The sequence below is a fragment of the Narcine bancroftii genome, chromosome 3, assembly GCF_036971445.1.
Source record: "Narcine bancroftii isolate sNarBan1 chromosome 3, sNarBan1.hap1, whole genome shotgun sequence".
In the NCBI taxonomy this organism is placed as follows: domain Eukaryota; kingdom Metazoa; phylum Chordata; class Chondrichthyes; order Torpediniformes; family Narcinidae; genus Narcine; species Narcine bancroftii.
Window position 1 is genome coordinate 223,843,583 of NC_091471.1, and position 18,270 is coordinate 223,861,852.

Here is an 18,270-nt window from a genome sequence, read left to right on the forward strand (position 1 = left end):
GCTGAGTATTAAAAATCAGTGCTGACCAACTTACCAATATATTCATTGATATCTTCAACATATCACTCCAGCAGGGCCTGGTACCTACCTGTTTCAAACAGACATGAATTGTATGGGTGCCCCAGAAGACTAAGATTGTGGTAACCTGCCTAAATTATTATTGACCAGTGGTACTCATATCAACAGTGAATAAGTGCTTTGAAAGGCTGGTGTTGAGGCATATCAGTTCCTGCCTGAGCAGCGACATGGATCTGTTCCAATTTGCCTATCGTAGCAACAGGTCTATGGCAGATACCATCTCACTGGCTCTACACAAAGCCCTGGAACAGCTAGACACTAAAGATGTATTCATCACTATGTTCTTTATCGACTACAGGTTGGCATTTAACACCATCAAAATTGATTAGCAAATCTATGATCTTGAAATCCACATGCCACTGTGTAATTGGCATCTGGATTTCCTGGCCCACGGAGCACAATCAGTGAAGATTGGTAAGAAACTTCCTCCACAATCTTCATCAGGGGTGTGTTCTCAGCTCCCTGCTCTACTCACTTTGCTCCCTGTTCTACTCACTTTGCACCTATAACAGTGTTGATTGGTATGAAAACAACACCATTTAAAATTCACCAATGATACCATGGTAGTGGGTTGTATAAAATGGAGTGATGAATCAACATACAGGAGGGAAATTGAAAACTTAGCTGAATGGTTCACCAACAAAAAACTCACATTCATTGATAGCAAAGCTAAGAAACTAATTGTTGACTTCAGGAAGGGAAAACCAGAGAACATTGGGGCGAAACAAAGGTGGAGAGGGTGAGCAAATTTAAGTTCTTGGGAGTCACTATCTTGGAAAAGCTTTCCTTGACCCAACACACTACAGTAATGACATCAAGAAGAAAGCACGTCAGTGCCTCTATTTCCTTAGGAGTTTGCGGAGGTAAAAGGTAAAGGTAAAGGTTCCGTTATGGTCAAGTAATACTACATTTAGAATGTTACATACATAAAATTCTTTAACTTTGTCTACTGTAAGGAAGAGAGAGTCACCACTTTGTCCAGCGCCCCTCACAAAAATGAGGCCCCAACAAGGAACAAACTCACGACTCCTGGTTTATTAGATCAGTGCTCTAACCACTGAGTTATCAGAGCCTTGTTTGAGTTTGGTATGACATTGGAAACACAGGAAAATTTCTATAGATGTGACAGGCTGCATCACGGTCTGGTATGGGAACACCAATACTCCCAAACACAAAACCCTGCAGAAGGCGGTGGACGCAGCCCACAACATCAGAGGCAAAATCCTTCCCTCTATCGAGAATATCTGCGAGAACACTGCCATCAGAGAGCAGCAGCAATCTTCAAAGACCCACTCCGCTCAACACACACTCTTTTTTCATTGCTGCCATCAGGAAAGAGGTAATATGTGCCACAAGACTCACACCACCAGGTTCAAGAACATCTGCTATCCCTCCACCAGCAGACTCCAACAATAAACTCAATCAGGAACTCATTTAAGGACTCAAATTTTGGCACTTTATTGTTTCTTCTTCTATCCTCTCTGTATTGCAATCAGTCTTTTTTTTAACATTTCTTTATATGTTTACATGTGTACATTGGGTGCAAATTTTTGTGCATTACCAGTAAGTGGGAATTCTACCTCCACCTGCAGGAAACAAAAATCTCAGGATTGTATGCGATGTCATGTATGTACTCTGACAATAAATCTGAAATCTGAAGCATTTGAAATCTGCAATATGCTTGTGAAATCTTGTGAAACAGTTTGATGCACTGCATGTTGCAGGTCAGTAGTAGAGTGTCCTCTATAATGTTTGGGACAAACACTTTTTTTTCCTTTATTTGCCCAGGTGCTCTACAGTTTTAAATTTGTAACCAAACAATTCACACGTAATTAAAGTGCACATTCCCAGATTTTATTTAATGTTCTTTGTATGGATTTTGGTTTGACCATGCTGAAATTACAGCAATTTTTTTTACATAGTCCCCTCATTTCAGGGCACCATAATATTTGTGATATTTGGCTTCACAGGTATTTGTGATTATTCAGGTATGTTTAATTACTTCATTGGTGTAGGTATGAGAGAGCTGGGCTTGGTTCTAAGATTTTGATCACCTTTGGAGTCTGTACTTGCCATTTTTCAACATGAGGACCAGAGTTGTACCAATGAAAGTCAAGAATAAAAGAGTAAGACTCATCGTCCAAACCTGAGGGTTTAAAAAATCAACAGTTTAGAACATCATTAAGAAGAATGAATGCACTGATGAGCTCACAAATTGTAAAGGGACTGGTCGGCCAAGGCAGACCTCCATTGCAGATGAAAGAAAAAATCTCATCACAATGAAGAAAAATCTTCAAACGTACATCTGACAGATCAGAAACACTCTTCAGGAGGTAGGTTTGGATAAGACAATGACTACTGTCCACAGAGTACTTCATGAACAGAAATACAGAGGATACATTACAAGGTTCAAATCACTAGTTCGTCAAAGAAAAGATGGACAGACTATAGTTTGCCAAGAAGTATTTAAAAGAACTCTGGGAAAAAAAAGTCTGGTGGATAGATGAGACCAACATTAATCTGTGTCAGAGTGATGGCAAGAGCAAAGTGTGGAGGCATAAAGAAACTGCCCAACTTCAAACCATCCCATCTTTGCATGGTTTGCATCTTGCAGTGCAGCCTCTGTAATTCTGTTCATGAAGTTTTCTGCAGACAGGCGTCATTGATACATCCACACCTGCCGCTTGAAGAGTGTTTCTGATCTGTCAGACAGACATTTGGGGATTTTTCTTCATTATGATGAGAATTATTCTGTCATCTACCTTGGATTACCAGTCCCTTTGCAATTTCTGACCTCACCAGATTGGTCTTTCTTCTTAACGAGATGTCCAAATAGTTAATTTTGGTAATACTAAGGTTTGGGCAACATATCTTTCTGTTGTATTCTTGTTTTTCAGCCTCATAATGGTTTGTTTGACTTTCATTGGCACAATCTGATCCTCACATTGAGAAATGGCAACTATAGACTCCAAGGGTGATCAAAAGCTTTCAAATAGCCATATAACATCTTAAATAACAAACAAAAAAGTTGGACATATTAAAGTCTGAAGAAAAACCATGTGACAACTAAAATAATGATGTCATTTATTGCTCTTCTTCATTATCATCCATCAACCCTTCGAATCCTTCAAAGTTGGTTTGCCATTCTCTTCATTAAAATACTTTAAGACAGCCTGCAACTGTTCTTCCATTACTGTAGTTGACACTAACACATCGTCACTCTCACTGCTTTCATCATCAGTGATGGAATCCCCATCATCAGTATCAACTATGCTGGCTTTTCTGAATCCACCGCGTATAGTTTCTGGTGTTATCTTCTCTCACGCTCTGGCAACCCACTTCAGTACACTCTTGACACGCTTCAGTACAGGTTGTTCTTTTCAGCTATCTGGCTAGGGTGAATTCATGAGTTCCATTCTGCATCCATTCCTCCCATTCTGATTTGATGAACGTCCTGAATGGATGATCAAAAGAAATATCAAGTGGCTGCAGTTTACGTCAACCCACTTGGAATTACTGCAATGTGGACGCTAACAGAATTTATTGTCTTTTGTGCTGAACGCTCTTTTTTACCTGCCATGTAATCAAATATGAGTAACAATTTCTTTGAAAAAGATGGCCTGGTCTAGGGCTGTAATACCTTTCCGTCCACAGTTCCATAACATTGGAGTTCATCCAAACTTTCTTGTTCGAATGTGCAATCACAATATTAGGCAGGTTTTCTCACGGCAATGTTACTTTTTAAAATATGGTTTCAATTTAGCGACACTTGCAGTGCAGCCAAGGACTACAGTAAAGCCTGACCTCTCATGTCCATTCGTGGTTATGGCCACAGTTTTTGTTCAGAAGCAGTCACAATTCTTGTGGCGGGGATGTCAAAGGCCATTGAGACTTCATCCATTTTAATGTCATCTGTCGGTGTGAATTTAATTGGTGACGAATCTGCAAAAATCAATGTTTTTTTTGGTTTCCAATCTTCTGGAAGTTGCCAACCTACAGTTGTTCTAGTTCTTACTGACAATCCGTTTCACTTCATAAACTTTGATATCCAAGGGAAACCCACCTTGAAATCCAGGATGCCTTTTTCATTTGCCAATAGGCTTGGTGTCATCTGAATGGCAACTGTAGAAACAGCCAGATTTTGTTTTCTACGAATAAGAACGCACTCCTTTAAGTCAGACTCCATCTAGGGCCATTTAGCTTTGGGGCTGTGACATGCACATTTTTGTGGATTCATCCTCTCAAGCTCATCTTTCTCTTTCCTCCATTCGCGAATGGATGATTTACCACCTCGAACTCTCTTGCAGCTTCTCTGTTGCCAGTTTCTTTTACTCTAGTAACAATTTGAAATTAACAGTGTAGGATTTGCATTTGACTCCTTGCATTGCCAAAACTATCAGTACTCCAGATCTCAAAGGTAGCACTAAATGCAAGGGACTTTTATAAATATGATCATTGGTTAGGCTAGGTCGAATACAGGTGATAGGTATACGGACTGTCAAATGTTATCTGTACATGTATCACTTTATTTTTTTGTGATTATTATAGGACATATTATGAAGGTGCTGGACAGGACCGACTAATGCCATGTGTGCGCTATCTGAAAATATTTTTAGTTAGTTTAAGATTTTCTACACATTACCTGCATGTGCGCATTATAGGAGTGAAAATATGGTATTCATAAACCCCTGTGAAGCCAAAGGTCCCAAACACTGTTTGCCCTGAATTGAGGAGACTATGTATCGAAAGTGTTTAATTTCTACATGGTCAAACCAAAATGTATACTAATTAACAACTAAAATCAGGAATGTGCACTTTAATTATATGAATTGTTTGGTTACAAATTTAAAATTGCGGAGCACAGGGCCGAATTAAGGAAAAGTGTCTTTGCCCCAAATATTATGGAGAGCACTGTATGTTTCTCATTGTTGCATATCTTCTTTCTCTGCTCATATTTCTACTAAATGGCACTATTCACTCTTCTTGCTAAAATAACAGTGAATATAGAATGCAGTGTTTCAATATGCTCCTTCAAAGACCTATAGGATTGCACTGAATTCTATTATCATGTGTGTTTTACATCAACGTTTCTGGCATTCTGATATTGTTGTTCTAGCTTTTGTTTAACATAAGTCAGTGGAAAATTAATTGATTTTTGTTTCCCATAGCAACAATGAAAAGTGATCATCACAGCAGCAAAAGCATCACACCAGACACACCTGCGAATAATGATATCAACAGGAAGTTCTTCTACCATTGGGAACTTATGCAATGCATCTGGGAGACAAAGTGTAACCTTCAAATTACTGTGGAAACATACAGAAAACACAAACCAGCCAGATTAATCAGTTCATTTTTCAGAATTAGTTCAGTTTTCTTGTGATATCAGGGACCATCACTCACGTGGAGTGAACAACTTTCATTAACATTGACCCTGTTAGCAACTTTTGGCTGTGTGATTGAGTTAAACCACTAATGCAGAAACGGTTCTTTATGTCCAGTTTTGAAATTATTGCATTTGTGTCAAATCTCGACCCAAGACAAAACAAAAAGTAATTTAGAAATGGATTGTATTACAAATGGATTTTTCAGAAAGATGAGTGTCATACAGTCATGAAGTTCTGCAACATAGAAACAGTCCCTTTGTCCCAACCTGTCCATGTCGATCAAGCTCATTTCAATTGCCTATATCGCGATTTTGATCCAATAAATAGTCACTTGAAGGCTAAGTGAACGACTTGTTCATGACGCATTAACATGTAATCTGGTAACTATCTTTTTAACATTTGATGAAATTATTATAAATAACATTCGCATTAAAGCTCTGTGAATACAGAATGACATTTATACTGGTAGTCAATGAAAGCTATGAGCGATTCACTCACCCTTCTCTATGTTGCCATGTCTTTATAATACTATCTGAAGATCATGATGCGCTTCATACACTACCGCGCATGCTCCAACCAGCACTCCAATACTTTAACGCACCACACATGCGCCAGCTGGCGCTCCAACACACTAACGCACTGCTCATGCTCCAGCTGGCGCTCCAACACACTAACGCACTGCACATGCTCCAGCCAGCACTCCGATATACGAATACATGGCGCAGGTTCCTGGAACTTGCACATGCACACAGGAACAAAGATGGCTGTGAAAAGACAAACAAATATGCTCACAGGAACCAACGGGAAGCTGACTAAACAAGGTAAGCAAACAAAGGACTCATTTTTGGCCCCTACAATACTGGCCCTTATTTATTATAATTAGACATAATGTCTTAAATAATAATTACACAATAATAAATAACATAAAATTCAAACTTTATACAGATCTTCTTTCTTCCTAAGGCCAGAGGGTACCAGCACATAACCTTGAAAAAGAGTGATCTTTACCACCACTCTGGATCAATAAAGTCTGTAACCTGTGTTGTACGCAAAAAAAAATAGTTAGTTTGTGCTTATACAGTTCCTTTTTCTCCAGAATTTTTGAATTAAAACATTGATCAGTAAACCTCAAATCTTTCTCAGACAAAATAGACATAGGTTTCCACTTACGTTTAACATGAGGTACTTCTTCAGCATTCTGCTTCTTGTAGGAAGAAGGTGAACTCTTAACACCAAATATTGACGATTTATTTGATCTGCTTGATTTTAATGAATGAGTCTCTTCAACCTTCCCTGGAACAGACTTGCTCATCTCTTTATTTTCTGGTCATAAATAAGATTCAAATGACATTATTTCTTCACCTTATTTGTCACTTTGCTGAAATGCAATTTCTCTTTCTTTCTGCACTTATCCTTCAAGTTACATTCTTGTTTGTTTTCTGCAGTCAACAGTTTTGTGTTCTCTTTCAAAAATGAATCTCTTCCTCCAACCTTCTACATTTTGAAACTGACGAATCTCTTTCTGTAATGACTGTATTCATTTCTTCAGTAGTTATTCTTTTCTTTCACTTTCTGACCTTGCGAATTTTATTTACAATGAAATCTTTATTCTTGTCAACCTCCCTCTGGACCTTTCCCTTAGTCACTTTCAAAACTCAAGAATCATGGATTCATTCCCATCTTTTTGAAATTCAGCTTTGTTTCTGAGTAAAAAGTTAAAATCTTTCCATCCATTGTTTTCATGATTATTTAATATTTCCAAGCCATTTTTCAACATTTTGTTCTCTGAATGCAGTTGAAGCAAATTGTCAGTCACGTGTTCCTTTATTCCATCAGTCCAATTTTCTGCGTTCCCCAATTTTGCAACATGTTGCAAAATGTTCTCATTATCTTAGTCTGCTGTAATTTTGGAACAACAAAAGTGACTTTCAAATTTGTTCAGTCTTTTGTTTTAGTCTCTGATTCAATTACACAGGAATAATCACAGGCAGTATTTGCAACTTCTCATATTTCATTTTCATCCATTCCTGATTAAAATAATGCCTTCAATATTGGTTTAGATGCCTTTGATTTCTTTTCTTCAGAAATTAATTTCTTATTTAGTGTTTTGCCATTCCCACAACTCATCAAATTTCACAACCGAAATCCTGTTCACCCTTGTCTCTACTGTTCCTGAGCAATATAATTATTTCCTCCTAAAGGTTCATTAATTGTCCATCCAAGCCTAGCCTTAGCAGCATAAGGCCCATCTTCCCTTCCTCATATTACGCCTAGTGGTTCCAAAGCCTTTGGTACATCTGAACCAATCAGCATCTCTACCTCAGAATTAACTTCAGATAGATAAATGTTCTAGAAATTTAAAAAATCTGATGGATATCATTATTATGTGGAATATTTCCTTCATGCACAGGCATAGTCTTCTAAAATTGGAACATTACAAAAACATTTGTCATGCAATCCAACCACCTCTAAGCCTGAAACAATGCTGGCTTCAATTACCTTTTCTTTTCTCATGGTTTTCAACATAATCTTCGGCTTTCTTCCTTGAACATTAAGTTTGTTCATCAGTCCCACCATGCAAAAAGATGCAGTACTGCCTGGGTCAAGAAATGGATAAGTGCATATTAATGCATCCCCATTCTTGCTCTTGACTTGTACAGGAACTATTGAGATTTGGCAGTTATCCAAACTGGCCCCAGTAAGACCACTTGCTTTCTGACCTTTCCTTTGTTTCTGTTTGCTCCTTTTCCAATTTAGGATGCTTAAAATTGCATATGTTACAATTAAGTTGCTTCCTGGAGTTTTCACTGATGTGCCCTTTACACAGGCAGCCGAAACATATTCCATTTTCCTTTTAAACAGCAATTTTCTCTTTGTGTTCCTTCTTTTTCAACCATAAACACATTTCCAAAGCATGTTCACCTTTACAGAAAAAACAACTCTTCTCAAAAGGCAAACTCTCATTGTCCTTAGTTACTTTATCCTTTTTCTTTATTTATAACTGATATAATAGTAGCAAAAGTACTCTTTTTCAACTTTGGACTGGACTGTGAGTTGGACCTCCATCTATCTTTGTTCCCCATTGAAGTGTCTCTAGTATTTCCATATATTTGATCTGTTTCAATGTACACCTGCCCTCTAAGAAAATGCACCAGATCCTTTAAGGTAGCTCTTTGATTGATTTATTTTTCTGGAAATCACAAGCCAAATTTCTCCCTCTATCCCACATTCTGTAGAGTAATTTCATTAAGATGATTCGCATATTACCAGGCATGTCAAGCTCACTAATGTTGTCAATATCTTCCATGGCATTACAACATCCTCTTAAAAAGAGAATGTATGCTTATAGAGCCTCTGCATTATTCGGTTTTATTGATGACCATTTAAGAGCTTTATCCATATAAGCTAAAGCAATTCGATGCTTGTTGTCAAAATGCTGCTCTAGTAAAAACTTAGCTCTGTCGAATCCTCTTTCCAAGAACATATGATGACAACTCTTTACAAGTTCCTTTGGCTGTCCTTCTACGAACATTTCCAAATAATAAAGACAATCATCAGGATCTTGACACTTGTTTTCCATATTGCGTCTAAAAGATCTCATGAATGCTTGGTACTGAAGTGGGCCTCCATCAAAAGCTTGAATCTCCTTTTTGGGTAAAGAAGAGAGAGAGACTGTAACTGGATCAATGATGCAGCTATTTCATTGTTTCTTCTCATGAATGATAGTTTGTTGCTCTGTTCACTACCTCTTGTAGCAGGTAATGTATCTGGAAACCTCACATGTATTTCTTATGCTTGATTTGAATGCCAAAGAAGCTGCAGCATTTGACTGAACCCAAGCCGCAGCTCTATTGGCAGATGTTACCACTGGTACGTGGCTTGGCTATACCATGCTCTGAAAGGATTTGTCCTTGAATGTTTGCGGCGCACTCATGGTACTAAGATTTCTGTCTTAATAATTAGTTGTGTTTCCTTTGACTCTTAAAATATTATTCCATACACTTTATCCTCTTTTTTCCTTGGCTGCTCCTGTTTCGGCTTCTCTTCAATAGCTGCTCCCTTCTCTTCGTAGCTGCTTCTGTCGCAGCTCCTCTTCCTTTGGTTAGCTGCTCTTCCTCTCTTCGCAACTGCTCCACCTGCTCTTCCTCTATTTTTTTTTTCTAAGGCGTATTTTTCCTTAAGCCATTCTTGCTCTGACTCAATAGCAGCCTTTTCAGCTCTTAATTTTACAAATTGATGTTGTACTAGAAAATCTGGAGCTTGAACTGGAAGAACTTCATTTGCTTCTCTGTCACCTGCTTGTATTTCTTCCTGCAGGTCATGTGTTAAGTTACTACTTGACTCTTTCTTCAATTTAAATTGTACACCCTTTGTGCCTTTATCCTTTTCATTTTCTTCATCACCGTTTGCTGACAAACTTCAGCCATTTCCAAGTTGCTGTCTTCATATTCAGTCATTGTCTTCAGCAATGATTTTGCAATGTCTTCATTCCCATCAACCGAAGCCTTGACTTCTTCCCTTGACAGGTTCAGTCTACAATAAGAACACTTACTTCCACTTGTATCTAGTTTCCATTGGTTCAATTCTTCTCTAAGATCTGCAACCTTCATGCCTTTAATACGTTACTCCCGAACAGCCAAGCCAGCAGCTGCTGCAACCATATCATTGATGAAAATATAGCAACTTCGATCCATCAAATAGTTGTTTGAAGGCCAGGTGAGACATTTGATTGTGACACGTTTCAATTATTTCCAATACAAATCCAGGTGCATTTAAATCCTTTATTTAACATGCAAACTGGTAAGGATCTTCTACAACATTTGATGAAATTACTATAAATAACATTTCCATTAAAGCTCCATGTATACACCATAACATTTATGCTAAAGGTCAACGAAAGCTATGAGCATTTCATTCACCGTTCTCAATGTCATCATGTTTTTTATAATACTACCTGAAGCTCCCAAAATGCATCATACACTACTGTGCATACTTCAACTGGCACTCCAATACACTAACGCACCGTGCATGTTCCAGCCGGCACGCCAATATTCTAACACACTGCGTATGCTCCTGGAACTCGCACATGTGCACAAGAACAAACATTTCCGTGGAAAGCCAAACAAACGCGCAGACGCCTCCGACACTCGTGGGAACCAACGGGACCCCAACCTAAAAAGGTAAGTAAACAAATTACTCATTTTTTTCCCCTACAGGCTGGGTACATTTAAGATGGGTTCTTGATTAGGAAGGAAATCAAGGGTTGCAGGGAGAAGGCAGAAGAATGGGGTTAAAAAGGGTAGTAATTCAGCCATGATAAAGAGGAGGGGTGAACTTGATCGGCTTAATGGCCTAATTCTACTCCTATTTCTTGTGGTCATATAGTCTGTGACCCTCTAAACCTTTCCTATCCATGTGTCTGTCTAAATGTCTTTTAAATGTTGCAAGTGTCCTTGCCTCTAATATTTGCTTTGCCATTTGGTTCCATATAGCCAACACTCTCTGTATGAGTGGTGTCTTTCTCCACTCACCTTAATTCATGTCTTCTGGTTTTGGGTTCCTTGACGGTGGGTGAAAACTAGGACTATTTACCTTATCTATGACCCTCATGATTTGATAAACTCTTGCATTAGACTTGATAAAGGGTTCTAGTCCAAAACACTGACCATTCTTCTTCTCCTATTGATGCTGCTTGACCTACTAAGATCCTCATCAGATTGTTTGATGCTCCATATTACACCATCTGCAGTCTCTGGTCTCTGTCTCTTTAGTCTCCTACACTCCAGTTTCTTAACATTCAAGCATACCTGCCCAAGAAACATTCTCATGAATCTTTCTGCATCCTTTCCATTTTAAATACAGGTACACCATCCTTTATCCGGACACCTAAAATCTGGAAAGCTCCAAAATCCGGCAAGTGGGGACCAGCGGTTGGGGGAGGTGGCCGATGGACCTGTGGTCGGAGGAGACGGCCGAGGGACCGGCGGTCAGGGGAGACAGCCATTGGGGGAGACTGCCGGGCGACTGGAAGTGGGTGGGGGTGGATAGGCCGCACAATTCGGGTGGGCTTTCCGAAATCCGGAAAAATCCGAAATTAGGAACGCACTGTCCCCCAAGGGTTCTGGATAAAGGATCGTGTACCTGTAATATATTTCCTATAACTGGGTGACCAGTATGGGCCACAATACTTAAAATATAGTCTTACCAATATCCTGTCCCCAAATGAGGAAGGTAAGTGGATAAACACCTTCTTCACCACTCTGTCTACCAGTGTTACCACTGTCGTGGAGCAAAGTACCTGTTCACTCATGTTTCTCTGTTCCACAACATTCTCATTGGCCTGATTATTCACCTTGAAAATCTTGCCCTAGTTTAATCTTCTAAAGTGCAACATTCTCATTTGAACAATATATGCAAATTGTTGAACTCTGATAAGTTTTTCATGGTCACATATTTACCTTGGTTGGGAGGAGGAGAGTGAGAGTGTCAGGATCACCTATGTGGCAGTGAGCCAATGAGAAGAGGTCAGAGGAATTTAGCTAGGTGGTGTTTGGGGAGTTGAAGAATGCAATGTTGTGTCTGATGAATAGTAAAAGAAAGTCGACTTCATGGTGCACTGAAAGGAACAAGTGAGGATATTCTTCATTTGTTTGTAAGCTGTGTTAAATCAGTGCCATTGTAGATTAAACCAAGGCTTGAAATTATCCAAATGAATTTCTCAAATTTGACATTCCTTGGGCTAGTTTCTGAGTTAATCTAGATCACTTGTAATCTTAAATAAGATTCCCTCCTGCCCACTATACCACAGATTTTGGTGATATCCACAAACATACTAACCATGCTAACTACATTGTTATATAATTTGGTAATATAGATGCCAAACAACAGTCGAACCAGCACTGATCCCTGCAGCACCTACTGGTTATAGGCCTCTAATCTGAGAGACAATCCTCCACTAACACCTCTGTCCTCTACTTTTAAGCCCATTCCGCATCCAAATTACCAACTCACCCTGGATCCCACGTGATATGACCATTCACGACCAGCAGACAAAAGACCTTTTGAAAGTCCATGCCCTTTCCTCATGAATTTTCTTGGTCGCCTCTTCAAAAGAACTCAGTCAAATTCATGAGACATTATTTTCAGGCAAAAGCAATCATCTGTTCATGCCTTTCAAAATGCCTTTCAAAATCCCCTCTAGTAATTTATCCATGACATTAAGCTTTATCTAGGTTGTCCTTGCAGCCTATTTTTAAAATAAAGCCACAACAGTTTAGTCTTCAAGTACTTCGAAACATTGAGAACTGTATCAGAGTTAGGAGGTCCTGTTGCAGTTGTACAAAACATTGGTTAGACTGCATTTGTCCTGTGTACAGTCCTGGTTGTCACACTACAGCAAGGATGTGTCAGTATAGGGAGAATGCAAAAACAATTCATCAGGATATTGCCTAGAATAGAGAACTGTAGTTAGAAGGAAAGATTATTCTCACCAGTATACAGGAGGCTTGGGCTGTTCTTGTAAAGATTTACGGAATTATGGGGGACATAGAAAGAATAAGATTACATAAAATGGAGAGTAAAAATTAGGGTGAGAAGAGAGAAATTTAGAGGAGATTTTCTTTACCTTTGGTTCAAGAGAGCAGTTATCATCATTGCTTAAATTTAAGTATCCAAACTTTTTTAGATAGTTTTCTGACCAAAATCTTGCTTTTTTTGAACAATTATCCACCAAATTTACAATACCTAGATATATTTTTTTTCCCTATTGACAGGTTAGGACCTTTTTAAATTCTTTAATTTTAAAGCTCCCTGAAGACCTAGAACCTAATATGATTGGGATGATTTATAATTTTCAAGTTCAAGTTTGCCTTTATTTGTCATTTTAAAACCGCAATTAAAAAAAACGAGACAACATTCTTCCAAAAATCATGGTGCTATATTTTAGATGACACGAGACTAACAAAACAGCATTAGACAGCACAAGATAACACTATTTCCACACAAGAAAAAAGCTATATAAAATGAATTAAAGAAAATAGTATCAACAATACAGTAATTGACAAAAAACTTGACTATAGGCACAGGTGAAACAGTGTACAATATAATAGACTTGATATTAAAAGTCTGTTGGCTTGAGTTTAAAAAAAAAACCAGCAAGAAAGAAGAGGCCACTGCAGGATGCTGCCATCTTGGACCAGGCTTGCAAGAATTCTACTAGTCTCTAGATTTTAAAAGTCTGATAGCTAAATGAAGAAACCACCACACAGTTCACAATCCACAGAAGCCCAAAAACCTCGACACCAAGACGGTGCAACCTCCTGGACCTGCGAACCATAGGTGTGTCCCGATGTGGTCGTTTACACAGGGGCACTTTTAGGGCACTTTTACTCAGCCTTAGTGTGTTGCAGAGTTTGTCGGAGGGGGAATGTTGCATTCATTAGGCCTGTTTCTTACAGAGTAGCTGCAGTCAATTTACACTGCAACCACTCCGCAAAAATGTGTAGGGGTAGCAGTGTAAAAATTACAGACTGGAATTTGCATGAAAAATTCTGTCCTGACATTTTTAACCTGTCATTGAAACAGAAATTTTCTACATTGTTCAGTGGCTGTGTAAATGTGCCTAATGTTTCAAGTGTGAACCTTTTATCAAGACACTCCATTTCTACTTGTTTCCACCTGTTGTATTCCTCCAGCAATGCTTTGTTTGCAATTGAGAACATAGTGGAAGGTGAAAATCTAGTGCACATCTTCACAAAGAAAGAAGAGGTATTTATTGCCTTAATGGGTTTAGAGGTGAACAAAATCTCCAGGGTTAGATGAGAGATACCCAAGGCAACTGTGGGAGGCAAGAGATGTGATTGGTGTAGCTCCAGCTGTGATTTTTAAATCTTTGTTGGCTACGAGAGATGTACAAGGTAACTGGAAGATGACAAGTGTGCGGCCTCTTATCAAGCAGGTTATGAGGGAAATGCCAAGCAATTACAAACCTGTGAGCCTACCACCGGTAGTGGGGAAGTTAGTGGGAAAAAAAAATCTGAGATAGACTGAAATTGATCAGAACAGCCAAATGATTTACACAAATGTAACGTGTTAGATGAACAAAACTGATCAATTAGCATCTGTGGAGAGAAAAAATGATCACTGATGTAGGTATTTAATTCAACTTTTTAATGTTTCATTAGTATGACTTAACTTGAGCAATTTTATTTTAGATGTAGAATCTGGGGCCTCTTATTTTATGATAGACTATGCATTGTTTTCAGTTTTTATTTGATGATGTATTCATGATGTTATTTGGTATTACCCATTGTTTCGGTGACATTTTTACTTGGATGCACAATACAGAAAGAATATTTAATTTTTAAAGAAACCAGAGCTATAGCGTATAGCACATAAAAAAAATCTGTTAACCCATTGACATGGTACACCAATTCCATAGAATAATACAGAACTTTAAAATAAATGCGAAACTCAAACCAATTTTTAATCTCTGCTTCATTCCTAACACAAAGGCATTTATGGAAGTAGTGCCACAATTTCATCAAAAGATCTTATTAAAATTCTTTTCTCTAACAGGTGTGACCTGAATTCAGTAAAACATTAACTTTTCCCAATGTAAATAGAGTGGAAACTTCCCAGGTTCACCTGTTGTTTTTGTGGAATACTTGGCAACAAAAAGCAAAATTCAATCATGAAAAGAGGTGTATCCTGAAAAGGACTTTTTGAAGGACGATGTGTCACAGAAAATGATGAATCAAGGTGAAATCATTATGAACAGTTGCAGCGTAGCCGATGAGCTCTGATGTTCAAATAAAGCCGAACTTGCCTAGTATCATTTTGCATGTGCTCTTTTTGGATAACTAAGTATTAAAGACGGTCTGATTTAATATCTATTCGATCTCTAGGATTGATATACAGGTAAACAATGGCAGCAAATGTAGAAGAGATAGTGAGAATTTAATACAACCATTGAATGACATTAGTTCCAATAAATCTTGTTCATGGGGGTATAGAAAAAGTGAGAAAAGTATGCACTCTAGCCCTCAGCTGACCTGAAAAGAATGCGGATTGTTAAAAGACAAAATCTTGAAAATAGTGAATTCAAGAACTACACTCCTTTTGATGTGGAAAGATACAGAGCAATGACAAACAATAATACAGCATTACAGAGGAGTTTAATGAAAGTAGAGTAAACCACCCCCCCACCCCCCCAATCCCCCTCCAGTATTCGGCACCTATGAGGATTGGTAGATGTTGGATAAGTGAATTTGCTGGTTGCTTGAGATTGTGTGTTGCATGGCTGATGAATTAATCGCCAGGGGGTGCCAATTTCGTATATTTTACCTATTTATCCTCTGTTTTTTTGCCGTTTGCTTGAATTCCAGATGATGGGGATATTATTGTAATGCTATTGATCAAAATATTCACATAGAGAACATGAAAATCACACGCATTACTTCTTTTTGCATTAACAAAGTATTTGCTGAATTGCAATGAAACAGGAGTTCTATCAGTTGGAGTGGTGAGAGCATTGCTCAAGTTTAGAAAACATTTGCATCCACACCAAATCTTTCAGTGTTTTCCCTAGTCAGAAGCCCTGGATGAATAATGAAATCTAGAACCTGCTGAAACCCAGATTACAGGCATTTAAGTCAAGAAATCCAGATAATTACAGAAGGAGCAGGTATTACCTTTGGAAAACAATCTCCCAGGTGAAGTTTCCATTTGAAAATAGAAACAACAAATCCAAATCCGATGCAATAAGATGACAAAGCTTCACTCCAAGATGAAACCAATGCATTCTCCCCCTGATTCAACCATAAAAACAAGGTAAAACTATTACTGCACACTCCAATGTCCCCTGAGGATCCTCTCCTGTCTATATCCAAGGATAATGTGTGGGCTGCCTTCAGGAAGGTGAATCCAAGAGAAATATTCGGTCTGGATGGAATACCCAGCCTAGTATTAAAAATCTGTGTTAAACAACTTGCCAACGTATTCACGGACATCTTCAACATCTCACTCCACAGGGCATCATATCCACCTGTTTCAAACTGGCGTCAAGCGTACTGGTCCCCGAGAAGAGCATAGTAACCTGCCTAAATGACATCGACCAGTGACACTCACATCAACAGTGAGGAAGTGTTTTGAAAGGCTGGTGCTGAAGCATATCAGCTCCTGTTTGAGTGGCAACATGGATTCATTCCAGTCTTCCCATTGTAGCAACAGGTAGATACCATCTCACTGGCTTTACACAAAGTCCTGGAACACCTGGACAGCAAAGATGCATACACTAGGATGCTCTTTATCATCTACAATTCGGCATTTAACACCACCATCCCCTCAAAACTGATCAGCAAACTCCAAGGCCTGAGCCTCAGCACCCCACTGTGTAATTGGATCCTAGATTTCCTCACTTCCAGTCCACAATCAGTGAGGATTGATAAGACCATCGCCTCCATGATCTCCATCAGTACTGGTGCACCACAGGGCTGTCCTTTTAGCCCCCCCTGCTGAACTCAATATACATCTATATATGGCTCGGTAAGACAACAACGCCATCTACAAATTCACTGACAATACCACAGTAGTGGATTATATTAAAAAGGGCTGATGAGTCAGCATCTGATGAAGTCAGATTGAAAACTTGGCTGAATTGTGTACCAATAACAACCTCATGCTCAATGTCACCAAAACCAAGGAGTTGATTGTTGACTTCAGGAAGGGAAAACCAGAGGTGTATGACCCAGTGATCATTGGTAAGAGAAGGTGAGCAAATAAGTGGTTGGGAGTCTCTATCTCTGAGGATCTTCCCTGGACTAAACATAAAGCATTTCAGTGCCCTTAATTTCTCAGGAGTTTGCAGAGGTTTGGTATGACTTCATAAACCCTGTCAAATTTCTATGGATGTGTGGTGAAAAGTGTGCTGACCAGCTACATCATGGTCTGGTATGGGGCCACTAATACGCCTGAGTGTCAAACCCTGTAAAAGATAGTAGATACAGCCTAGCCCTAAGACATCACAGGTAAAACCCTCCCCACCATTGAGAACATCTACAGGGACTGCTGCTATTAGAGAACAGCAGCAATCACCCAGCACACACTCTGTTCTCGCTGCTGCCATCTGGAAAGAGGTATCGGTGCCACAGGACTCGCACCACCAAGGTTCAGCAACAGCTGCTCCCCGTCCACCATCTGATTCCTCAACAACAAACACAATTCGGGACTCATTGAGAAGGACTGTTAATTTTGCACTTTATTGATTTTTTTTCTCTCTTTGTAAGCACAGTCAATTTCTTTAATAATTTCTTTATTTGTTTAGTCTGGGTTTTTTTTTGCACCACCAATTAGTGGCAATACTGCCTGGCCTGCAGGATAAAGAATCTCAGGGTTGTACGTGATATCATAGAGACAGTAAATGTGAAATCTGAGATCACCATGCTCAGAACAAGAACATAAATGTACTTTGTGATGGTAGCAGTTTGGTTGTGATTAAAGAGGTGCAATGATGCAGTACAGCCAAAGATAACAAGAAGGAATATGTATTTTGAGGAATAAATGTTTCTGCCTGAATAGGAACATCAATAGAATTGAAGGGTGATTTTTCTGATGAAGTCCACTTTCATTGTATGCATATCTTGTATGTCTCAGTTTTAGTCTTTGCTATGATGCATGGAAAGCATTGGTACATTTATCATCTTTCACACATCCATTTTCATGTTGGTGGCTACTTAGCCTGATCTTTGTGTCTTGGTATGTCACAATTTTTTTTTTCTCTGCCCACTGATGAACAAGCCATCTCTAA

General features: G+C 38.9%; 1 protein-coding gene across 3 annotated transcripts in view; it reads right to left on the minus strand.

Annotated features, from left to right (window-relative positions):
- The window catches only part of cfap299 (cilia and flagella associated protein 299), an 814,201-nt gene that overhangs the window by 482,821 nt on the left and 313,110 nt on the right, over nucleotides 1-18,270 (minus strand). Inside the window, exons 4-5 of one of the 3 annotated variants that reach the window (XM_069926740.1) lie at nucleotides 10,489-10,637; nucleotides 6,409-6,502 (exon numbers count right to left, since the gene is read on the minus strand). The exons of the other annotated variants lie outside the window; for them this stretch is intronic. Coding sequence (XP_069782841.1) covers nucleotides 6,424-6,502; nucleotides 10,489-10,637 — 228 coding nt within the window. The 3' untranslated portion in view covers nucleotides 6,409-6,423. Of the gene's footprint in view, nucleotides 1-6,408; nucleotides 6,503-10,488; nucleotides 10,638-18,270 lie in introns of those variants that run through there. 3 annotated transcript variants of the gene reach the window in all.